Source organism: Nelusetta ayraudi, unplaced genomic scaffold, assembly GCF_046127955.1.
Source record: "Nelusetta ayraudi isolate G7.1 ecotype Tasmania unplaced genomic scaffold, CSIRO-AGI_Nayr_v1 ptg000004l, whole genome shotgun sequence".
In the NCBI taxonomy this organism is placed as follows: domain Eukaryota; kingdom Metazoa; phylum Chordata; class Actinopteri; order Tetraodontiformes; family Monacanthidae; genus Nelusetta; species Nelusetta ayraudi.
The window spans coordinates 8371795-8397766 of record NW_027466054.1 but is presented as its reverse complement, the minus strand read 5'-3'; the positions used below and the strand labels follow the sequence as shown (position 1 = coordinate 8397766).

The window sequence follows — 25972 nt, the reverse complement described above, 5'->3', positions numbered from 1 at the left end:
GGAAACCCATTGCACCTCTCCTCTCCTCTCCTCTCCTGCCTGCTCCCCTTGTACGATGCTGGCTCTTGATGTGAGCGCTCAGTTGCTAATTAGTTTGCCTCGGCAAACCAATGAGGAGTTAGCAGGGACTGGCCGAGTGGCGAGACGGGACTGGAGGGGGCGAAGAAGACAGGTGAGGAGAGGAGAGCAGAGTTGCAGCTCCTCTGGTCATGTCATGCTGCCGTGCGCCCTGCTGACGACGCTCCCAGATTGATGGATGGAGCGGCGCATTGCACGTTTCACCAATTTTGTCCCAACGTTTTCTCTCCTCCGTCCCAAAGTCGCACTGCCTCATCACTCGCTCCCTGCTCCCCCTGCCCTCCCTGCTCCCCCCCTTCCCCGGCCGTCGCTGCCTCAGATCCCTCTCTCTCTCTCGCCCCCCCCCCCCCAACCCCCCCCCTCCCTCCCCTCGCCTCCCCTCCCCTCGCCGTATTAGTTTCCAAAAGGCATCCCTGACGCTGCCAGAGAGAGCGCCGTGAGGCAGGGGGGAGCAGGAGGAGTAGGAGGAAGAGGAGGAGGAGGAGACGCGAGCCGGGCGGGATTGCTTTTTTCCTCGCCACCGCTTTTTCTCTGCAAGCTGCTGCACGTGAGCCAGGAGGCTGGACTGGACCGCGCTGTTCCGTAGAGGAGGAGGAGGAGGAGGAGGAGGAGGGCGTCGAGGAGGAAGAGGGGGGAGAAGTGGACAAATGGAGGACTGCGCCCAACACCTGGGACACTGCATGGTGGACATGAGGGAGCTGAGTGCCACCCCGGAGGGACTGACCGCTGCCGGTGAGCTGACCATGCTGATCCTCCGAATGAGGCTCCCATCACTCTCCCCTTTCACGCTCTCGCTCCTCAGGCAGCATTCTGCTTGGCAGCTCAGTGCGTCTCGCTGCATCTCTCTTCAGTTATTTATTTCATTTTTTTTCCTTGCATTGGTTGTGAGTGTACGTGTGTCTGAGGGTTTATTTAGGAAAGCTGGAGGTGGCAGGGCAGGGGGGGGCAAGACGATCTGGGTTGCAGGTGAAACGGCTGCATGATGGACAGTGGAGTTGCTAAATGACCTCACATTAAAACATACGTCACAGAAACAAAGCGTGTGGAGAACTGGAGACCACACATCTGTGTCGCATCTAAATCTGTCTCACCGCAAACTTCTAGTTGATGTTATTTCATCAGTTTGGAGCTCCTGCAGCCTTACCTGTCGATAGGCAGCACGAAATCTGATGACTTTGACAAAGGGCGAGTTTGCGAAAAAAAAAAAAAAATTAGTATTTGTTTTCAGTTTGTTTTTTGTTTTTTTTTAGCGGCATGTGTGCAAGCAGAGTGCGTGCAATTCTCACTGCATTCGTCACCTCCTTGTCCAGCAAGTGTAACAATCACTGACGAGCGCCAAGAGGTGGCAAACTCACGTCGCGCCGGGAGGATGCTAAGGAGATTAGCCGTGTCTGCATTGCCACAAAGTCGGCTCCCGCCAGCGTAACACCTTCGCTCGCCAAAGAGGACAAATATGCTGCATGCAGCGCTGCCGAGCGATCGCATTGGCATGCAGGCTCCACGCCGGCGTCCTCCCCGCGGGGGATGAGTAAACGGAGCTGAACAAAAGAGGGGGTAAAGTGCAGATCATGACGCGTTGTCTTATGTTTTTTTCACTTCGACGCATCCAGCGTTCTTGCAAATGCACGCAAACAAACTCAGGCAAATGATAAAAGCAAAATAAAAGGCAGCGAGTTAAAGGAAAAACAATAAATAAACGATATGAACCAAAGGAGCTGAGGAGCGGAGTCCCGTGACCGCAGTCTGATGTCACCGTAGCTGTGTTTGCATTACCCCTAGAATTGCTCGAAACCTAAATATCGCAATAGAAAAACTGGTCATGGAAACACCGAAACTTTAAAAAACCTCTCAAAAATCACTAAAAGGTTTTGACGCTCTCAGGAGGTGGTTTTTCCAGACGTATCGGGATAGAGGAATATCGCAATAGTGTTATGGAAACACTTTTTTCGCATTCACCGGACGTGACTTACGGAGTCACGTGACCAGTTCACTTTCACTGAAAATGGCGCGTTACGAAATTTTAAAAATATCACTTTTATTTTGCGAAAAAAAACTATTGGAAACGCAGCTACTGACAGGTGTGGGAGTGCAACGCTAACAGCAAACACCTCGCTGCCCCTTTGTTTTCTTTGCCCCGTGATTTTCCCTGGAGAAAAAAGGGAAGAGCAAAGCGCATAATTACGATGTTTGGTGAGAAGAGACATTTTGACAACCGAGCATTATCAGTGGCAAGGTGAAATAGTTTATCTCCCCCCGTCTTGACAGGAGGGAGACGAGCGAACAAACAGGTTGCGGCTCGGTACTTATTAGGGTGACTGGACCAGCAATTTTTTTTTTTACCAACTCCACTCCACGGAAGGGTGGAATTACTCCAAACAGGTGCCGCTTTTAGAATTTACAAATAAAAGAAAAATCCAGACTTTAACAGCAGTTGAATCATTACAGCCGTTTTCACTGGGGAATTCTCTTGCAGCCTCAGAGGCCTTGTTGGATCCTCAGAGGCCTTGTTGGATCCTCAGCCTCCATCTTCTATCAGTGTGACACACTGAAAACCTTCCAAGCGAACAGCACTTGATTAACCGCTAACAACAAAACCATCCGTGTCCTCGTAATCCAGGAAGACAACTTACTCTCGTTCAGTGCCTCTTGTGTTAATATGATGCCTCTTCATGCAAACCACAGTCAGTTTGTTGTTTTTTTTTCTGATCTGATGACTGAGTGATCAAAAGGGTCAGCACGTGATCTTTGGTGGCAGGAGCAAGGGCAGGACAGAGCATTGCGCTTCAATTTGTGGTTTATTGAAACGTTTGTTGGGGGCAGTGTGACTACTCGCCAGGAGCTCCTGAAATCCCGTCCTCGCCAGCTACTCACTGCAATTGGCAGGGATGGCTTTAGTCCTGCAAACCACAGCACCGATGGATCGGACACCTGATCCATATAAGTCCAACGGAGTGTCTCCAAAGTGAATTATGAGTCCGACTGTGGCAGGTGGTAATTTGATCTTAATTAAAATGGTTTCATATCATCCAACTACGTATCAGTGAGAATTAGGTCCCTGTCTCAAATCAATGACTATAAATGCTTGAAAATGAAGAGGTAAGAAAGGCGTAATTTTGCATCCACTTGACCATTCATTGTGTAGGATCCCATAAAATTCACTTTACTTTTCATCCATCCATTTTCTATACACACTTCCTCCTGCACTCAGTGACAGCTGGAGTCTATTCCAGCTGTCACAGGGCGGAGGAGGGCTTACACTCTGGACAAGTCGGCAGTTCATCGCAGGGCCACATAGAAAGACGAAAACCCATTCACATGCACACACATAGCTACGGTCAGTTAAGAGTTCCCAATTTGTCTCATATGCATGTTTTTGGACTGTGGGAGGAAGCTGGAGAACCCAGAGCAAACCCATGCAGACTCAGGGAGAACATGCAAACTCCACACAGTAGTGTGGGATCCAACCTATGACCTTCTTGCTGTGAGGCAAACTACTGCACTACCACGTTGCTCTTCACTTTACTTTTTCCAACTTACTTCATTTTTGTTTCTATTAGAATTTTTCAGAATCCTATTTTGCCTTTTACTTTTAAAATTTCCTTTCCCACTAATGTTTTTTTGACAAAACAAATCTGCACTATCTCCGTAATGACACTTAACACAACTTGCACTTGCATAACTCCTTCTTTATAATTACTGCTATTTTAGATTTTTAATTTCTATTTTTATTTCATTCCACAAAGCAATGGACGCAAACGTTCCTGAGGACTTTTCAGGTCCTCGGTAGAATTTATGACTCAAGCATGTCACATCATCCATCTGGTTGGAAGTTCTGAGTCATTACTGTGTCTCCTGTTGATTTGTGTCTTTAATACAGATTAAAAAACAAACAAAAAAACGTTCATCCTTCGACACAGTACTTTGCAGTTGACCATACAGAAACTATCCAAAAATTCAGATTTCTTAGGTGAATCCCTGTGGCCATTGTGGGCAGCATCGTTCTCAGACCTCTCAGCTCAGTGGAGGCCCTTCCTGCCTCATTCTTCTCTCACTAACATCAACCGTGACTGATGCATGTAATGCCTGCAGCTTCTTCATTCTACATTCTATACATTTTTTGACCTGCTGGATAAAACATAAAAAATGCTGTTTCAAACACCTTTTTCTTTCTTTCTCTCTTTCCTTCCCTCTGTCTTTCTTTCTTTCTTCTACATACCAGGAATGTCCTATTTATATGGAACCAGAAGTGAAAAGTAACTGTAAGCTTTTTCCAGTTTGATAGATTTTTGCTTCAAATTCTTTTGAATGTGCTGCTCCTTGGGTGTTAAAAATGTTCATGTTTCCAAACACAATATTTTTGAATGGTGAAACTACTGAACAAGCCCAGCAGGTAAAATCAGATGTCTATAATTCTCAACATGCACAACTTAATTAGCATTTATTTATTTATTTATTTATTTATTTATTTACCATTGGTCGGTAGTATTGCAGTGGTGGGGAAAAACAGGTTTCATTGCACACATTTAAAATCTAAGATGAATCAAAATTGCAGCATGAAGAAAAATTTCTTTGGGGCTCCAGTCTTACGCATAATATCTATTCATGAGATGGACAAGAAGGACTGAGGAACATGCACGCAGTCATGACACAAATCTTTTCAAGATTCCATTTTTGGAAATTGCTTCATCTTTTTTGTGCCTCCAGATGCTTATTTTTTCATCACAGTACTGAACAAGTGACAGGCCTTAGTCAAAAACAAACACGCGCTAGCACCAGATCTTCTCCATCTCTTCTTCCATCTTCCCCACCACGGAGAGGGTGAAGAGGCAGGGCAACAAGACGGGAAGAGAGTTAAATGATCATCTGCAAGAAGGACAATCTGAGCCCCTGTCCATTAATTAGCTCTGTCATTTTAGAAAAATCACCTGAGCGACCCGCACCCTCTAACAAATTACCCTCTCCTCTTCCCCAGCACGCCTCCCCCACCACCCACCACCCACCCCTCACCGATACCACCCGTAGACGTGCGATGATAGATTGGAGGTTCAGTGGGGCTGCGCTATTATTTCCACAACCAGATGAAAACTGCGGAATAGCCGACGCCGGCACACCTCATTTGCTGCGGACCCCTCTGAGAGTTACATCTGCATGCTCCGCCGCTTGCCGCCCCGGCCGGCCTCATTACCATATTCATAATGCCAGCGGATATCGATTTTTAAATGCCACACCTGTTCCACTTTTTGCTTTTTTTTTTTTTCGCCGCCCGCACTTGTCCAACATGTGGCAGCTGCATCGCCTTTGAGGGCCACATGCTGGGGGCGCTGTGACGGAGGAGGATGGTGCAGATGGTTGACCTCTCCCCGTGTAAAAAGGGCTAATTGGCCTAATTAGGCGTTATTTGCTTGTTTTGGTCAAGCCCGACGGCTCAGTGCGTTCAGAGCTGGCAAAGCGTGAAACAACGTCGCCGGAGTGCGGGACAGGTGTTCCGCCCTCAGGTAGCCCGCACGCATAATTTGCCCGCACCTGTTAGCCACGGTTATGGAGTCCCACTTTCCCGAGCTCCACCGCTAAATGTCACAGCGTGTAGGTTTGGCGGAGAAGCAAATTAACCCGTGTTGCTGCTTGTCCCTTTATCGCAGATTCTGGAATTGCTTGTCCGTGTTTGACATGCTTGCAAGTCTCATTGAGGGGCTGGGTGGGAGGTTGGGGGGGTAAAAAAAAGGGCATCTCTCAACAGTGCGCCACTCCTCCACATTACCTTTCAAGCCTAATTAGTCACTTTACCTGGTGTGAACGTGGCTCGAGCTGTCGCAGTGCCAGCTTTGTGTGAGATCCAACCCGGGTTCCATTTCTTGTCAGTACTCGGTTATCGCACAGATAATTTGCTCCAGTCCGGAGTGTATGGTCTCTAGCGCACACAAAAAAAAAGAAAAGAAAGAAAGTACCCAGACTGTTGAGGTGATAGTCCCTCACGATGGCACCAGGGAGAAGAGCCGCCAGTTCACAGCGTGTCACCTCGGTTTCATCAGCGACGGTGATAATTGTGTGAAACTGAGCAGCAAAGTTACGAGCATGAAAGAAATTCTCCACAACAATTGATGTTGTTACTCTGCAGTTTGGCTGAGTGACCTTTCACACTTCCTTTATTTTATTTACAGCATTAAATCATATCATTCGGCCAAATTTTTTCAGAGGGTTTAACTTTTATTAGCTCTATTAAAATGGGTAAAATGAATACATACATTTTTGTTTAATTTTTTGTTTTAACCAGATAAATAAATATTGATGACAATGACACTCAAAGTCTGAAATGTATAACTGGTCCATTAGCATGTGTGTGTGTGTGTGTGAGAGAGCGTTTGAGTGGGCACATGCTTTGCCCACACATAACAATACAACCCAAGATGTTTTTTTTTATTTCACGTTATCATTATTTGTAGCCCTGTAGCGCTGCGCAGCCACTGCGCAGTGGCTGCGCAGCCACTTGCAAGTTTGCAGCTGTGTTTTGAATCTGGTCACAACACAGTTTGGGGCCAAGAATATCTCAGCCATCACAGTTGCATATCTATCCATCCCCTGTGGGGTGGGCTTGTGTTGATGATGACTCACTTAGGAGTGACGAACTGAAAGCTTGTGCGTCTGTGTACATCTGTTGGCTCTGCCCCCTCTAACTGCAACACTCGGGCAAAGACACTCGACTAAATCCCAGTTTTCAGCCGTGAGTAACTCTGTCTGAGCCGAGCTATACGGCTGTCATGGCTTAAGTAGGCAAGTGTCTCTTAAGAGGCGGTGGGAAATGCTAATGATTTCTCAAATTGAGTGTGCTTGTTATTCATTAGCAGTCTCGGTAACATTTTGTTTGTCTTACATGAATTTCAATGACCATTCCAGAGAGCATTGGAACTTCTGAGCAGTCGGTTTGGACCAGGCTTGAATAAATAAGGCTACGCTCTCATTTTTGGAACATCGTTCAACATTTACAAAGTCAGGGTATGAGAGAATCGCCAGAAACCAAAAATATAGAAGAGTGATAAGAGAAAACAAAAAACATATTTTATTATAAAAAAAACTATTTTTTTATGAAGATCATTACACATTCATCCACATAAATGGGCAATGGTAGTTATTATTTTGTTTCATTCTTTACTAGTACAGTATATACAACAGGGAATTTTTCAATACATTTTAGATTTCCTTCATGGAATAATGTATGTTGACTCTGATTAACTCTGCATTTAGAGACACTTGGTGCTTATACACACTAAGGATTCGCTGCTGAGCGCAAAGCCATAATAAAACTTCTGGTTCTGACACATTTAAACGGCATTAAGGACAGATAAATGCCACAGACGTGCAGCTCCTGTAAATGAAGAGAGAAACTGACACTATTAGGGAGACTATTAGTTTTACAAAAGACCCTGCCGTGGTGCAGTAATAACACATGCTTTAGGGCTGTTGGCCCTCAGTGTGTGCTAGTGAGTGCCCTTTTAGCTCACTCGCTGCAATATTTAACATGTAAATGACTGGGGAAATGATAGAAAAGCAAGTGGTAATTTTCTATCTAACTATAACAATTTGAGGTGGTGATAATGTGGAAAACCTCGCCTGCACGGCATAGCTGTTTTGTAAGAAGCACACGAAGGCTGACAGAAAATCTACCGTGCTTTGTAACACCTGAGAACTCTCACTGCCTTCCTCACAGCAGTGACGACGCCCTCGAGGATCATTAGTGGTAAGCACACGTTTTCTAGGTCACCACTATGAGCATAACCGTGCAAGCTCTAACGGATATTAAACTTTATATGGCATTTTTTTTGGATCCTAAAGTATTACTATACTACAGTATGATCTTCTTGATGATCTTTGTTTTACTTTCGCTCCTTGTAGGTTTTAACTTTCAATTGCCCTGAGGTGTTTGCCTGTGGTCCTCTTTATGCAAGGATAAACCTCATTTATCAGATGAATAATTCCCTAAATTTGTTAGAATTTCTTCACATGTAAAGAATATTAAAAAAAAACCAGCTTGGATGGGATTTAACTGCATCAATCAGATTATTAGTTCCTAGTTTTGCTGACTAACTACAGATTGAGACTTGCTGACATCAGTGCTGTGTTGCTGCATCACAGTGTTTAACCAAACTTTGTCACCGCTGTTATTTTAAATTGGGGGAAAAAAAGCCATCTGACAAATCTGTCGCTGCGGCATCGTCTGTAGCTGCAAGTGGCTTCCTGGGTTTGTTAAGACTCCAGCTTCTGCTTCTGAATTCATAAGATTCATTAAAAATACTCTCCGCTGGCAAGATGGACAACTAGGAATTCAGACCTGTGTTCTTGGTAGACGTGTCAGCAAGGTTACCAGAACAGGTCAGTCTTTGGTACGGTTACCAAGATTTTCAACATCAAATCTTTTTTGGGGAGATTTTTTTTTTTTTCCCACAATTTCTCCCCCTGGATTTTTTTTCACAGCTGAAAAAAGGCGGTGCTGTCCAGGGCACTTTTGAATAACAAGTAAATCATTGTTAGGCTTGGTGAAAGATCTTGATTTTATAAAATGAATATTACCTAAGGACGTGTGGCTCCCATACATCAGTAAGCGTCGAGTGTCCACGGCCCATTAGTGAGGTTGATGAGCCTTGGAGGGGCCAATTGTGTCCAAGCAACCCAGTAAAATGGAAATGTCATGTTTGTGCGTGCGTTTGTGTGTGTGAGTGTGCACGTGCATGCGCGTCCCTACTCTGCACGGTGTTGTTTGAGGGCCTGAGTCCCTCCGATAGAGGCTCAGGCCCTGGTTTGAGGCCAGTAACAGGTCCTCTTGGACTTGATTTGTTTGGGAATGCAGCCCAGTGAAGGTGGTAAACACCATCTAGGGCTAAATACCGGTACGAGACCGACTGCCAACAAGCGCATTGAGGGAAAATTGAGAAAGACTTTGGTGAGAGACATCGAGAGAGTGTGAGCTGCTAAGGGGTGACGTGTGCTTGATTGATGCACAGGAAGTTCTCCTCTACGATGTATTTCACTCTTTATGCTAAATGATGAAACATCTGCAGATGGGTTGAAACAGCATGATGAGATCTTTTGTAAGAAGATCGTGCTGACGGAGAAAATACAGCGATGATTTGATGAGTCGTTTTATTCTGGAACGACTGGAACGCCTTCGGCTTTTCGGGTGTGCGTTAGTGAGCGGAACACAAGAGAACGCAACAGGGCACCACTTTTGTATCTGACTACTCAGTTGATGTTTGATTCTTGCGAGCCGACTGTTGAATCAGGCTCGGAGGCACGTGGTTCAGCCGCCGTACTTCGCCGCCTTTCAAGTCGCACTTGGTCGGATTCTGTATTGTGTTTCCTCTGCTAATGTTCTCTCCCCTCTCGGTCTCTTTCTCAGGTGCTGTTCTGACATCAAAGCTGCCTCAGGTGGAATTCAGCCTCGGTAAGTTCTGCTCGTCGCACACGGCAATTTCAGGATAATTTTAGCTTACAATTCAGAGCAGACTTTTATCCCAGACTCTCCCAAGCACATTAGATAAAAAGGGCAAAGATGTTTTGCTCCTTTGCTTACTTACTCTGAGTAAGTCCATGCACTCCCCTCTATCACAGACAAGTTCAAAGCCAAAATGCACAAGCTGAATTTTTTTTTGTCATGTCAGACACTTACTGGCTGAATGCAGTCAGCCTTAGTTGCAGATATCTTTTTCCTAATTTAGTGTCTGCGCACTCTTTTCTAATGTGCTTATGAGGGGCAACACAAAAGACAGACAAAACATCAAACAAGGTGACATGAAATGTTGAAACTCTATCTTCAGATGAGTCACCGTGGCTTTGGGCATGTTTCAAAAACTGATAATCCAAAACAGAAAAAACTCAGTTGTATGATCTCCGACAGAAGATTGATAACATCAACAATGAGTTTCGGCTTCCTTGTTTCTATCTTTAGAGGCGAGAGCGACAAAGGCTTTTCCACTGCTCACGATGACGCATCGTGACTGAAAACTGATATTCTCGACACACATGTACACACAAAAAAAAGTCTGAATACTGCTCGGGAAGACGAACATCGCAGAGAAAATATTCTTCCACCCGTTCCCTTCATAAACCGCAGACCGGAGCGACGCACAATTTTCTTATGTTTATGTTTGCACTCCATGCGTCTTGACCGCTGACACATGCTGACACATACGGTGGACAAAGCTATTGCAGTGCATTGTACTCTATTACAGAAACAGCACCCTCTTTGGCATCTCAAGGTCCACGCACGCAGAGTGCACACACATCTGATTCGTGGTTGATTAAAAAGTACATTTAAATGTAAATTCTATGTCACGACGCTGACAGCCGGAACGCAGAAAGACCACGTCACAGCTTTTAAATTGCCCCGACTGACTGTTTGCTGATGCGTGCGCGATGTACAAGCGCAGCTGTCAAACCCTCCTCACACCTAGCAAACCCCGCAGCAGCCGCACTCAACCGCTAAAATGACGAGCTGAGCAAAGACTCCACTTGTTGATCCTAGGAAAATTAGAGCGGTAGTGGAGGGGCAGAGGGAGGGTTAATGTTTTACCATTATTAAACATCATTCATTCATTCATTTTCCATACCCGCTTAGTCCCGAGCTCAGGGTCACGGGGGTCTGCTGGAGCCTATCCCAGCTGTCTTAGGGCGAAGGCAGGGGACACCCTGATTATTAAACATCACTTGTGCATAATTTTCATTTTTTATTTTTTGGCCAAAGGATGTTCCGTCGCAGCGTTAATAACAGCGCTAACCGTTCGCTGGCTGCACCCCTGCAGCCGTCGCTCCATCGCGCTTGATCCGGGCCGAGGCAAATTAAATCATCTCACGCATCAGACACAGCGGGGAGCTCAGCACGATTTAAATGAGAATTATTAAGCGCAGAGAGGAGAAACAACTTGCTCCGTCACAACAAGCAGAGAGGAGTGCGAGCCTCAAACTCCAGCGCTGTTCAGGAAGGGAAGTAGACGAAGAAAACGTGGATGCCAGCGCTGCGTCCGCTGCCAGAGCAGAGGTACGACATTGTTCGCTCTGCTCCTTACAGCTCAGTGACGGCTCATGGAGGATGTTTGACGGAATTTAAATCCGTAATCTCTTTGTAATCTCTCTGGTTTGGTCGGCGTTGACCACACGACGAGCTGCTCGGCTGCTATAGTAATTTTGCGATCCGGCAGACGATTGACTCCATCCAGCGATGGGTTTCCTCGATCTTGTTGTAGAGTCGATGCCAAATTCCGCTGGAGGCATTTGCGCAGCGAAACAACCACAAAGCGATCGCGGGGCCGACTGCTGGCGTGGGCCGACTCCCATTTCACGCGTTTCAGAAGAACCGTGGAACGCCGAGCAGCTAGAAGAGCGAGATCACTTGACCGCAGGGGAGCCACAAGCTCGCGCTGGGAGTGCTTATTATGCTCCGACAACCGTGGGTAAAGTGGCTTCTGCATGTAAAGACTCTAGCAGGGGTTTGTGTGTAAGCTCAGAATTAAAGTGAAGCGTGAGCTGCTTCTCACCTATAGTTCGGTAGACTCAACAGGATCGGGGGACTAACACTGTTCCATCTTTTATTTGGCTTGCTAGGCATTCACATTGCACTTTGTCAAGTGCTGCAAACATTGCAATGAGATGGGTGATGTCAAAATGGTCGCTTATCTGTAATCTGTCAGAATTTGTGTGCACTTCCCTTTACCATCATGTGTTGTCATCGCCTTGTGTGCCACACATTAACTTCCTCATTAAACAACGCCTCTTGGTCTGGTTCATTCCTACTGTCTATTTGGATCGGGTTACATTCTCACCTTGCAGCAAACCCAACTGGGATGCACTTGGAAGCAAACTGAGACTTCTGAATTTTGCAGTTTGATCAAAACTTTGTGATTCTGCTTCTTTACAATGGAAAACTTAGGCATTGTGTCACATTCTAAAATCGACTGCATGCTGTTTAAATGTGATTTCCTGTTTAGGGCAATTGCACTATTTCGCACACTTGTACAAAATAGACGTGTTATTGTTGAGAGGAGCTGTTGATGATTGGCCGACTCCCGGCCCTGTGGTTGTGTGAGGAAAAGTGGATGGACGTGGTGGGACGGCCTTTGCAATTAACTTAGCAGCTAATTAACATGTAGTTACGACTCTGAGGGCGAACATGGTATTTCGCAGAATAGGGCTGTATTTAGGGTGGCAGTGATTAAAGGGGACGTCTACTAGTTTTAATCTTCATCTGGTTTTAAAACAGCTGGTTATGTCTCTGTGTCTTCTGAGGAGGCTTTCTGAAATTAAAAACAACTGTCACCAGGGTTGTGTTGGAAACTTGAAATCTCCAGATGTGAAAGTATGACATTTTCAGCCGCTAAATGTCACGTCAGAGCAGCAGCAGCAGCAGCAGCAGCAGCAGCAGCAGCAGTGAAAGCTCGCATGAGCAACCCGGCGACCAAAACAAAGACCAGAGAATCAGAGGCTGCACTGCAGACAGCGTGACAATGAGGTCATTTCTCTGCCAGGCTGCAAACAGCTGCGTCACATGTGAATTCAAACACTGGACACCAGATCATCTGTCTTACCGACTATTACGATACTCAATAATAACTTTCTCAGCCCTGATAATAAGCCACTCTCACTCATGGCAGCTGTATTTAATCGGAACACAATCCACTGCCACACTAAAAGAACAACACACTTTTCTCTCGACTGGCTTTGCCGTTGCAGCTGACCACAAGCGAGGTGGCATGAGATCAAAGTTTCCCCTTTGACCAATAGAAAGCCTCAAACGAGCAGTGACCAATCTGATCCGTCCACTTGAATGTGACAGACAAATATGCATATGTAAAAAGATGTCAAAGAATATATGAGGAGACAAGACTTCAGTGTAACCTCGTAGTGAACAGTGGTGATGTGTTACACAGTAACCGATCTGATTCTCCAATCACCTGCCAAGTTTTGTTCGCCTTTACACAACAAATCCTATCACGGCTCTTTGTGGGAGGTTGTGTGTCATGAATCCAGAGACCTTCCATCTGTTGCATCTGCTTGTATGAACGACCCGTGCGCATTGTGATATATTTTGCTCCTTATATCTCACTGATTACATTACAGCGATACGTCGCCTACGGATTCGAGGGCCTCTTCTTCTAGAATCTAGTTTACCGTTCGCAGTTGCATGCAAGATCAAATCAGTGAAAAAAAATTGCCCTCATATGTACGTAGCCATCACACCTGTTGTGATAAATTGGTGGATTGTTTACGATGAGCATGACGTGAAAAACACGAAACTATAAACCGCGTTGACGGCTGAGCTGATGAACGGCGCCACCTTTTTGTTTGTCGCTCTCGAACGCTCCTTTCTCTTCACGTCGTCATGCGTGTGTATATCACAGAATTTCAGTTGTCGACGGCGCAGTATATGTGTATTTATTTTTTTATTTAGACTCATTTTTCATCCCGGCATAATGATGACGGGGAGCGTCGGTTCCCCCGTGTTTTGACACAGTGTCACAAAACCGCGAGTGAATATGTCGGTGAAATTGTATACGTGCGTTATTCCTCCACACAGCCGAGATAAAAAACAGCACCTTGTTATAGCTGCCGTCTCTTTCAGTCAACACACCTGTGCGGTACATACACGCGACAGCTAGATATTGAGTCTGTCACACGGCTGACGTTAAATTAGGTTTGTTTTTCCTTCCATAAAGGTGGTGGTGGGGGGGTGTAAGTGACAGTTGTGACATGCTCAATACAAAAGTCTGTTTTGCGTGGTTCCTAACTGCGGTGAGGCCCTGCAGGGTGACTCGTTCCGTTTCAACTAATATTTTTGGTTTTTTTTACGTCGAAAAATGTTCCTCCCCGCTGGGCGTTTAACATTTCTCATCGTGCTTCTGATCTGCGGCGCAGGTTTGAAAAACACTCGAGTTCACCTTACATTTCCAGAAAATGTTGTTGTTGTTGTTGTTGTTGTTCTTTTCTTTCGCCGCCACCAACAGGTGCGGCTTTGCCGTGAATGAGGGCTTCGGAATGAATAAGCTGTACATGATTCCCGAGTCGGGGCTGCCATCTCAGAGGAAAAGACAAATTGCGGGTGTCATTTTAAAGCCTTCCGCGTTATTAACATCTGCATGTCAAAGCGCGCAGCAGGTGAAGGACATATTTATCACAACATGACAGCCCTAATTTTCTCTTTCTTCGCCCGCCCACCCCCCACCACCAATCATGGACAAACAGGTGCGCACTGTGGCTGCGCATGCAAATAACGTTGTCAAATTAATTGAAGCATTGAAGTAATTATCGTGATGAATGGAGCTTCTCCTGGAGACCAGCGTATCCGCGTCTCCCGTGGCGATTCCCGGGACTCCTCTCGCGATTAAATGGAATTTAGATTCGTTCCGTGGCTCGGAGGCCCCGTCGCATTAAAACTCAATTCTGGCAAATTCTTCTTGGAAGGGCTCAGCGCGGTTCAGTCACTTCCCAAAATAAATAAATAAATAGATACGGTGCAGCCACTGAGGCCTCCAAGGACGGACAAACTATATTACTCCAATTGCTTAATTGTTATGGTAATTTAAGAATCCGTCTCAATATACTCTGATAGCTGAGCAGTGAAGTGAAGCTGCGAGTCATGTCACTTTTCAATTAATTTTCACCTACACAAGGGCAGATAATTTGCTTTTAATGTCTGCAAAAAAATCTCCAAATTTAATTTTCTTTCAGGCACTTTTTTCAGCGACTCCTTTCATGCCTCCCCCCCCCCCCTTTTTTTTTTGAGTTCCTCTCCACTCTACACCGCTCTTGCTCCTCTATGTCACTCTCTCTCATCCTCCCTCTTGCGCTCTTCCTTCCTCCAAACTCTAAATGCCTCTCCGAGGGACTCCCATGTCCTTTCCCTCCCTCGCCCTCTTCATTTCCTCTGCTGCCACCCCGACCATGCATCGTAATGGCTCCAACCTCAGCGGGTCAATCTGAGGAACATATCCCTGCGTGAGAGCCAGCCCACTGATGCGTGGATGGGCACCCAGTCCCATCACTGTCCCCTCCCAGTCTGGCTGTAGTGTGGCTTCTGTGTATGTGTGTTGTGTTGTGTTGTGTTGTGTTGTGTTGTGTTGTGTTGTGTTGCGGAGGTTCCCCCAGGCCTGTTGTACTGTACGTACACTGCCATTCAAAAGTTTGAGGTCACCGACTCAAATCTCCATTGAACTCCACTATAATCAGTTCCATCAATGAATGATCTTGATCTTGACCTTTTGAATTATGAGTGTACAAAAATCAGTCAAGATGTGCTTAAGAGGTATGGGAACATATGAGTATAGGAACATTTTAGTATTTAATGAAAACCATTTCCGATGCCTAATTAAAAGTGATTGAAAGAATTCCAAGTGTGCAAAATTCTGTCTGAACACCCTAAAAATCGGCTGCTTTCAAGAGCCTAAAATATAAACCATGATGCTTTGTTATTGTTTAGCACACACAACTGAGTGTGATCACAATATAGGGCTTTGTTTTACTCTTTTTTTTTCTTCGCAATTTTGAAACATACACCTTTTGTAATGACGGCCACATATTGCACACTTGATATTCATTGTCTGAAATCACATTCAATAACACCTTCGAGGCAACAATGGACAAAGCCATCCAACATGTGTTCAGCACATCCTTTACTGACTTCCCTGCACTAGTAATGATTCTTGGAGCATTCCAGTATTATTTCATGTGGCTGGTTATAATGGAATTCAATGTAAGAAATGAGTCAGTGACCCAAAACTTTTGAATGGTAGTGTGTATCCTGAAAGTGGCCGATGATTGGAGCAGTCAGCAGCGTATCCGCAGTGGAAGCACGTATTGCTAATATATCAAAACAACTGTTGGCCTAGAAACAGAGGCGGAGGAATGTCAGGCACAAATGGGCAGTAACAGATGGAACTGAGCTGAGGCGGCTGTACGGTTGTGTGTGTGTGTGTGTGTGTGTGTGTGTGTGTGTGTGTGTGTGTGTGTGTGTGTGTGTGTGTGTGTGTGTGTGTGTGTGTGTGTTTGTGGAGCAGATGCATCAATTAATACGTGCATGTGTTTACTATGAGTACCGTTGAAGGGTCAGACATTCAGGGCTCTCAGATAGCGCTTTTATCAAGTCTGCTGCTTTCAACATCCAGCTGAAGCCTTTCCCCTAATTAAGAACATGTTTGACCTTAAATGTAAGTGCACATGACTCTGTGCCGGTGTCTTGTAAGAGGGAAGAAAAAAGGAGAAGGGAAAACCCAGAAAATTCCCTTGGAGGTGGTACAAGGATGAACTTTGCAGCAGGATGTTCTCCCACTGCACCTGTGGGATGCCAGAGGGCTACCTGTCATATCATATTTTTTTTTACCCCATCATTGCCAAACCTGTTTGTTTTTTTTTTACCTCCCTGAATAAGATTTTTTTTTATGTAGTCACAAAACAAGCAGCAAAACACACAGCCAAACACACGGGGGTCCAGATTAAGTCATTTTTTTTGCTCAACAGTGTGCACATCGTTAAAGTCTGACTTGCATAGGCGACTGGACCTCCTCAGATGTACATCTGAGTGTTTGGATGCACAGCAGTCACGCCACATTAAACCCAGAGAATCCAAATGTATAAACATTTAAATGGCTGCAACAAAAACATCCAAAGAGCCCCCCCATCTTGGAACAGAAACACAACCACTGGGTGTGACCGTTAATAGTCCATAATCTTTATGGGATGTTTTATTTTTAGATATATATATATGCACATAACAGGACAGTAGTCAGTGATAGTTTGCCTCATATAACCACCGCATGCACTAAAGTCCACTCAAACTGAAGTTACTAGCAACATAATTCAACCTTTGATCAGCTGATGATGGGACTCCCGCTGCTCTGAAGATTTTACCAGCTCGCACACAAAACTCTCAAGTTGTTTGTTAAGAAAATGGGAGGTTTACTCTGACTACTCTGAGATTTTCACAATGAAATATGCTCTCCACTTGGAAAATGAAATCGAAAGCCGAGTGCTGTCAAAAATCTCTTCCGGAACTGCCGTGTCTTCATTTCTCTATGACACAAAAGACACGGAACGGGTTATATTTCTTGTTTTTGGTGGTGACTCACAATAGTTAGGTAAGATGCTTGTGTGTGTTTGAGCAGTCTGCTTGCATTAAAACAAACCGGAACAAGAACACCTCCACTGTGATTGGGTAAGTCCCGCCCCATTCAAATATACTGGACTGACAAGGAACTGATTGGATTTTGGTGGTCCAAGATTCAGATCATTGCAGTCTGAGGTGAAAGGTCGTGGTTAATTTGACTGCACAACGTGTCTTCTGATTCTACAGCAATGCTTTGATAGTCTCCTCTGCTAAAAACTCTTTGGTCCAAGGACGACCTCTACCTCAACTGTGATGGCTGAGTTTATGAAATGACGTTTATATCATATACTAAAAAGTCTTTCATTTACTTATAAAACCAGGCTGCAGAATCCACATTTCACAATGAGGAGCTTCTGACCGACATCCGTATTTAAATTCCCAAGTCCACTCGGACTCTTTTCATTGATATTGAGCTTCTGGGGATTGTTAAAGGCCTCTTTAAGTACACACTGTGTATTTATGAGTTCACTGTATATGAGTCAGGGCAGAGATGACACCCATGAGGCCATCATTTCAGCTGTTTTTCATAATCAAAACGGGAGCTATAAGCATCCATTCCTGGTTTTGATGAATTTACACATCAGTAGATCGTCCTGTTGCTAGAAGTGTAAGTGCCAGTTCTTTTATGTGCTATAAATGTACATTTACAGTGTGATGCATGATAAGTGATCACTGATTTATGTTCCACTATGTATGATTTCGTAGCATCTGATGGTCAGAAACCTTGCTGCATGTTAACCCTGTTGTTTTGCTATTATCCTACCTCATCTCACGTCTTTCCTATGGCAGATCTGGAGGCAAACTCACAAAGTACCCTGTTCATTGCGTAAATATAAATGTTTATTCCTTTGTGTAATAATATTCAAAAAGAAATCACATTAATGACTAACTAAAAAAGTGCATTATTTTTAGAGTTGTTGAAAGCTCGATAAATCACACAAGCTAAGCTATACATAAATACACAGCAACCTATAGAGTGCTTTCAACTGACCATATGAAACCTCTGATATACTGAGGTTTTTGCAATACTTCAAATCTCAGTCAACTTAATAAAAAAAAAAATCAATATTCCTTCTGTATTTATATACCATGGCTTTGGTCTTGTATACAAGAAGCAACAGCAGAAGATAGCCTTATGAGTTGAAGGCTTTCACTGTCCTCAGAGTGCCTTTGTCAATGTCAAACTGTGTGACTGACAATTAGTCCTCAGTGTTGCTCTTCTCCTGATAGTCCCACAATCACAGCTCCAGTGCCGCGCAGATCCCTGCACAGTATGTGAACGTGCATCTGCGTGTGCTGCGGCCGCACTCGGTCTGCATTTACGCCTCGTCTCTTGAACCAAACTTGCACCAACTCATCTCTTCACCAGAGAGAGAGAGAGAGAGAGAGAGAGGAGAGAGAGAGAGAGAGAGAGAGAGAGAGAGAGAGAGAGAGAGAGAGAGAGAGAGAGAGAAGGGTCTCCACAAAACACGGCGTTCGATGCCCTGCCACTGAACCTCTCATTTCTTCGCCAGCTTTGTTTTGGCTGTTAAGAAAATACCACCCACATCATTCCCTTTCATCTTCGCTTTCTATTCAGTTGCCTAAACATACATATATATGTATATATATATATATATATATGTATGTATATATATGTATATATATATATATATATATATATATATATATATATATATATATATATATATATATATATATGTATATATATATATATATATATATATATATATATGTATATAAAAGACTACGTATGAAGACAGAGCTGCATGCAAAGCCACAACCATCTGCTTTGGCTGTGTTTTTTTTTTGTTTGGTTTTGTTTTAAAATGCAATTTGACCCTCGCAGTGACATCACTCAAGTGTTATTTTGCAAAGTAAGGTGTGAAGCTGACCGGAGGTTGTGAGTGGATCATTTGCACTTGACGTGCAGAAATAGTGGGTCGAAGATAAAATGCAGCTCTTGGCAAGGATTCAGAAAGGTTGCTGAGCACTGAGTCATTGCGTGAAGTGGTCATTAATACATACGATTAAAGCGGCACAAATGACTCATTTACTCGCTGGATACAAAAGTGGAGTCTTTGCAAAGTTAAGCACCAAATTAAAAAATAAATAATAAAACAAAACAAAACAAAAACCTTTACACTGTGCCGCCACGTCACGTCTCGTCGTTTCAGCTCGATTGCTGTGCGTGAGTGTTCCGTTTTCCTCATCAGGATGCATTGGTTTCCTCGAAAGGAACCGTGCACGCACACGCTTCCTGTCCTTGGCAGCGACGCTGAGTGACAAGCCGCCTCTCTTGTCGGAAATGGAAGAATACTGTACATGCATGCACTTCAATTCTTTTCCGCCCAGTGCTGCCACTCTCATTGACTGCCGAGGCTACGTTTTCCATAACTGTCTGCATTGTGTTGGTGTGGCTAATGATTCGCCGTGTATCCTGGCGATGCCTCTGATAAAGAGGGCAGTGAATGAAGCCCTTCGTGCCATCGCAGCTTTTTGAATTGAGTCGTGAACCGTGACGGTACCTCCACCTGTTGCTGTCACTTATACGTATTAAATATAAGCCTAATCCTCTTCCTCTTCTGCCCTGTGGTCTCCTTCTCCCCCCCCCACCCCCTTCATCTCCTGCCTTCGCTCCATTCTTCCTCCTCTGTAGCCTGCACTGATCTGGTGGCCCCGGGCAGAGACAGGAAGCCCAACGCTTTGGTCCAGGTGGCTGTCATAGATCCCCACAAGCAGCAGCTCGTCTCTCAGCTCTGCACAGAGATAGTGGAGGTGAGGACACACACACACACACACACACACACACACACACACACACACACACTCCCTCTTCCTTCTCGCTCTGACCTTTGGTGTCTGTGGTTTTGCCGTATCTCCGGGTCACTGCTTGTGTTCTCTCCGTCTCTGGCCCGCCTCCCGTCCCCTCGCTCTCAGCCCTCCTCTCCTCCTCCTCTGACCCATTGAAGTGGAAGAGACGATGAGCGTTAACCTTCTGTTTCCTGTGACAGTCCACCCGTCTCCGAGACAGTACGTGCGACTTTCGCTTTCAGCAGCTTTTTCCCTGGACATGTGTGCGAGACATTTGTGCATTGCAAAAGAGTTCTGAGTTCAACAGACTCGTCTTTGTTTGTGTGCTTGTTTGATTGTGTGGGGTTTTTTTTTTTTGCTCCTCCCAGTCTCTTTTTAAAGTCCCGTGTTCTAACCGTCTTCAGATCTTTATCTTTCATCCCAGATTTGAGTCGCGCTTCCTTTCACGAAATGTCAATAGGTCTGTAGGTCTGCATAAAACAGAATATTTTCCCCTCTGTTTACAGCAGTTTGCATAAAGTAGCATATAAGGGGCATTTGGGTTAATTTATTTGCACTGTACTGTGATATTGTGTTTGTAAAAAGCGAGCAGTTCCATATTTAATTCCTTTTGAAAAGACAGATGCCTTGACTTGGAAATCACTGCTATTCGACCAGTGATTCGTCTGATCTCATGCTCTCTTAATCATCAATTTATTCATTTGCGTGGAACTAAACAATTTTTTTCATGAATGGGTTGATGCACAGCCCTGTTCATCTTACATAGTGCATGTACATTTTTTTTAAAAATCTTTTATTTAAACACAATACCAGCCAACTGCAGATGGTTGATGGGTGAATATAGAAAAGTAAATGTATCATTAAGCAGGAAAATATTCTCATATACAACATACACAGTGCTGTAATCCCAAGATCACGTCTGCCATGAAGCCTTAATCAAATCTCCCCTATAAGCCAACAGAAGAGTCAGTTTCTCATGTTTTCAAGCACTCAGTGTTCCTCTGTCATCTTTCATGATGAAGTGCCTGAAGTTCGATTCTGTTTCTTCTGCAGAGTCGCTGTCCTGCCAAGGTTTATTGTGTCGGTGACAGTATTGCCTGATAAAACGGAATAGTTTAGAATGACTGGAAACAACATGTGTTTTCTCACCAATACGTGCATCCTCGTGTGAAAGATGAAAGAGAGTGGAAGTCATATGTTCTTGGTTATACTGTGAAATACATAAAACGTTGCTTTCGTTCTAGATTTATTATACAAAAGGTCAAACAAATAAACAAAAGAACCGGAGCAAACAAACTGGAGTTTGATTACAGAACTGATCTGAAAAAAAAGTTGAAACATGAAAGTTTTGATTTTTTTAATTCAATCACAGAAAACAATGAAAAAAAGTATCCTCATTGGCATCTAAGGTTTGATCGTCATGCAATCTTGTTGCAATGCAACTTGTACTGTATGAGCCATGATAATAATGTATCAAAGTTTTTAAAGGAAAATTCTCATGATAATCGTATTTTTTTAAATTATAAATGCCGTCTTTACTGTGAAGTGAACTTTAATGAACATATCGGTTGTTCAGTGGCAAAATCCCTTTGTCCTTGCCTTCAGATACCCAGGACCCAACAGTGTTAACGCCACGATTAAAGTGCCATCGTAGTCGTGGTAGGACAGTTGCACAGGAGTGTATTTAGCACTATTCAGCATTGGTGGTTAAAAAATATATATATATAAAAAGCCTGAACAAACACGCCTCTGTGCCAGGAACAAGATCAAACCCTCTGACTCTGTGCTGTCGGAGGCACACAAGTGGTTTTGGGGAGGCGGCAGCTGCCCCCTATCCCACCGTGGAACGCCCCCTTTTAGTGACACATGTCTGCACACACACCCATTCACGCATGCACACGCTCTTTTCCTTTCCCCCCCTCTTTCCTCATACAAGGGCAAATTTTTCCTGACGCACATTATTTTCCCCCCCCTACTAATCCAGCAGGGCAAAGGCTCGACTGTCTCTTTCAAAGGCAGCCTTTTTGCTGCTTTCCCCCCTCATTCCCGTCATAGGAACAGCGGCGCGTGTGTATTGGAGCATGTGTGCACGGAGACACAGGATGTGGTAGGATACTGTATGCTGGCTCAGCCTGCTCTGCAGACACTTGGACTGGAGTTTTTTTTTTTAAATTCACGGGTACAGAGACGGAGCCGGGATATGGAGTGCCTTCGACTTCACAAACACCGGGTACGTCTGTATTCTGTGAGTTTCTGCGCCAGTTCGCTGTAAGGGAAGAGATTTAAGGTTTAACGCCGTCTTATTTATCGGCAAGTGAAGCATTCAGACGCACAGACGACATGCTGCATTTTGCAAATGAGATCAGCAACATTATGTAAAAGTCTTGACTCAGATGTAGAACAGTGCCAGGGCGTGAAATGTCTTGTCAACAGAGAGTGTTTTCTAGTCCAGTAGGGCAGAGGGGGAGTGGAAATAAGCCGAGATTTGGAGTTGAGTTATTGAGTTTGATTTTCTCAACCACGTTGCTGTTGAACAGACAGAAAGTGATGTTCAGCAAGCAGTTGGGTCGTGACGACATCCTATGTGTGTATGTTTGTGTACGTGTGTGTGTGTGTGTGTGTCTGTGTGTGTGTGTGTGTGTGTGTGTGTGTGTGTGTGTGTGTGTGAGTGAAAGAGAGGGCCAACTGCCACTTGTGTTTCTCCCGATTGTCACATTCCCGGGATGATAGCGCACAACAGCTGCCGCTGGCATCGCTGGACGCTCGTTCAAGTTCTGGCAGTTTCGGGTTTCCAGCCTCCACTCAAGTGATCGGCCCCCATTGTCTGGAGTCCGTCACAATGTGATGGGAGACTTTGATTTGAGAGAGGAGCGATGAAACGTGCCAGCTGCCACTGAACCGCTCTTCAAGTCTAAACCATGAATCATCTGAACACAGGTCATAAAGAGAGCAAGGCGGTGTTTAATCATTGCCCTTTATTTCTTAACAGTTTAAAGACTTTACCTCCTGGTTTTTTTTTCCTTAGAGGAAAATCGAAGAACGTGCCAGATAATGTGAGCGTTTCACCAAGTATCAGACATGAGTTTTGGCAGGAGAAGTAGGATAATTACACTCCTGATCATTCACCAGTCTGGTTAACAGTGGAAAGATGGCAGTGAGAAAGAAAAACTACAGTCAAAGTTGATGAATTGAACATTTTGATTGGAGACATAAAATGTCTGCCTCACGCTTAAAAAACATTAGAACTTTTTTTGTTTTTTGCCATGGCCTATTTCCCTCAAGAAAAGTTTGTTACCCAGTTGTTCTCTGTTTTCTGACAAATTGGTTTCGAGCTTCATTGCCTGTTGTGACATTTGTAGAAACAAAAAAAAATCTAGCCGTGCTGATTGATTCGGCTGTTATTCCAGTCCGAACAACGGGAACTGCGCTCGGCGCAACGCTTTATCGAACGGCTCGCTTTTAACATCCTGAGATACTTATTTATTCATATACTGTATGGCGCGGAACTGGGACGCGGTGTAATTTCACCACAGAAAGGCTGTCCCTTTTTATCTGCGCAGAGCGGACGCGTGTGTGTGTGCGAACGCCTCCGCTGAGGCTCTATCTAATCTACTGCTCCTGAAAGAGAAAGGAGCCGTGACAACTTGAGTGAGAAATCTAAAGCCGTCTAAATCTCTTTAAAGTGCAATAGAAAACATCGCTGACAAAAAAAAAAACTGCATTCCGGGGAACACTAGAACGTTATCTCGCCTCTCAAGGAAACGACGCAGAGAGAAAAAAACGCGGCCCGGCCCCACTGGGGGTCCAGGAGTTTCGCTCTGGGGGGGGGGAGGGTGATGTCATTCCACCCCAGCCCACCCAACCCCCCCACCCCTTCACCCCCAGGGAATAAAACCATCTTTGATGTCGCACTAATTTAGTGTGGAACCCTGCGACCTGGAACCAGTCCAGGAAGTCCAGCCTGTGTGTGTGTCTGTGTAATTATGACCGGTCAAGGAAAAAAAAAATCCAGTGCACTTTGTATCCCGGCCAATCTAATCACACACACACACACACACCCTCTAATGGTCCAAATTGGCCCTTCCACCCAAGATTTGCCACCCAAACGGGACAAAAAGAGGCGGCCGGGGCAGCTGCATCTCATAGCATATGTCAGCCGCTGGTGCCACAGACGGGCTCGCCACTCCGCCTACATGGAGACGGGCTCAGCACTTGAGCTCATCTCAGCCCATCAGTAAGAAGATTCAGCCGCAGTCAAGGCTGCCAAGCATGCTGGTAAGTCTGAATGAGGCCCATTCAGGGGCGCCGGTGGGGGAAGTGCAGCAAGGGCGAATATGTCTATTAGTGCGTGTGTGTGTGTGTGTGCATATGTATATATATATATATATATATATATTCTGTATATATATACAGCATAATAGCTGTCTGTGTTTTTGTCGGCGCACCACACTGACACATATCCCGATTTGCCGTCAGAGAGTCCTTTGTGTTGCGTACCTGCTGTGCGTCCTCTACGCAAACCACAAAGCCTCAGAGCAGCTCTTCGAATGTCCATGTCTAGAGAGAGTGAAACAGGATGAGAGCGCATTTGTTTTATTTCCGCCCTCCGTAAGCCCACGGAGGGCTCTGAGGAGTTTGCTGCCCTGAGGTAGATTGCTCTCTCCTTATTTGTGTGGACACTTGAAACGCAATCATCTTTGCGTCTCTACATTCAAAGTGTCCACAAAGCAGAAAAGTGGCCAAAACAGCCGTTGCATCCCTTCTTGTAGGACCTGAGTCCGAGTTGCGAAAATGTCCTCAGGTTTTCGAAGATTTCCCGGTCAAGGCTGTTCTAAAGATAGTTTGTTGCATCAGACCTTAAAAGGCAATCATCAGCAGTTTCCTCCTCTTGCAGATCTGTGATTGTCAATGGGTCCAGTTTCCCTGAAAACGACTTCATTGCCGAGAGCAATAGAGATTAAGGTGTCCACTTGACATTTTATCCAGCTGGATCCTCTTTTGCAAATTAGTTGCATTTACAAATTTCTTTTCTGATGAGTCACAAGTGTTATTACACAAGTGTTATGCTTTCAACCTTTGGTTAAGGTAAATTTCTCCTAACTTTGCCATGGCTCAACCAATCATGATGGTTATGTACGCTGGATCCAACTCCGACAACATTGCCATCAACGACAATGTCTAATAAGCTGGTTATCAGCATCAGGCCTTGTTTCCCAAATGGGAAAAGTCTGTTTCTTTCCTTCAGATCAGGTGCCAGCTTCCATAATCTCAAAATACTATACCTACTGGCATTCTAGCCCAGGGGTGTCAAACTCATTTTGGTTCACGGGCCACATAGAGGAAAATCTATTCCCAAGCGGGCCGGAACGGTAAAATCATGGTAGGGTAATAATATCGTAAAAATACTTCCAGTTGTTTTCTTTGTTTTACTTTGTTCGTGTTCTTTGAGCACTGCACTCTGCATCAGTGTTGCCAACTCCTCAGTAAGGAAAGTGGCTGTCCTGAAAGTCGCTGGAAGTCGCCAAATGATGTCATCATCTAATTTGCATAATTAACAATTTGCGCTTGATTGCAACGTAATAACACCAGGAAAAGTTGCTAGATTTGTCGCTAGTCACTTGTGACAAAAAAAAGTCGCTATGGGAGAATAGCGACTTTTTGGGGGGAGAAAGTCGCTAAGTTGGCAACACTGCTCTGCATCAACTTTGTCTGTTTAGACAGAGACATTTAGGGGGAATTGCGGGTAGCCAATAGGCCAATTTGCTCAGCCCCAGTATTGAGTTTGTTTGCGAAGCAGAAACGATATTGCGACACCAAGTGGACACATTTAGAATAGCACTTTCTTTCATTGAGAAACTGCAGTTTTTATATTTTGCAAAATCATCTCGCGGGCCGGAAAAAAACAGTCTGCGGGCCTGTTCCAGCCCGCGGGCCGTATGT

General features: G+C 44.7%; 1 protein-coding gene across 5 annotated transcripts in view; it reads left to right on the top strand.

Annotated features, from left to right (window-relative positions):
* Window positions 1-710: 710 nt before the first annotated feature.
* The window catches only part of inpp4b (inositol polyphosphate-4-phosphatase type II B), a 141752-nt gene continuing 116490 nt past the window's right edge, over window positions 711-25972 (top strand). For 2 of the 5 annotated variants that reach the window (XM_076032783.1, XM_076032778.1), the window contains exons 1-3: window positions 711-810; window positions 9467-9511; window positions 19878-19996. In XM_076032783.1, the coding sequence (XP_075888898.1) occupies window positions 726-810; window positions 9467-9511; window positions 19878-19996 (249 nt within the window). In that variant the 5' untranslated portion in view covers window positions 711-725. Of the gene's footprint in view, window positions 811-9466; window positions 9512-19877; window positions 19997-22050; window positions 22263-24153; window positions 24308-25234; window positions 25283-25972 lie in introns of those variants that run through there. The other 3 variants (XM_076032790.1, XM_076032787.1, XM_076032794.1) reach the window with 3 other exon arrangements.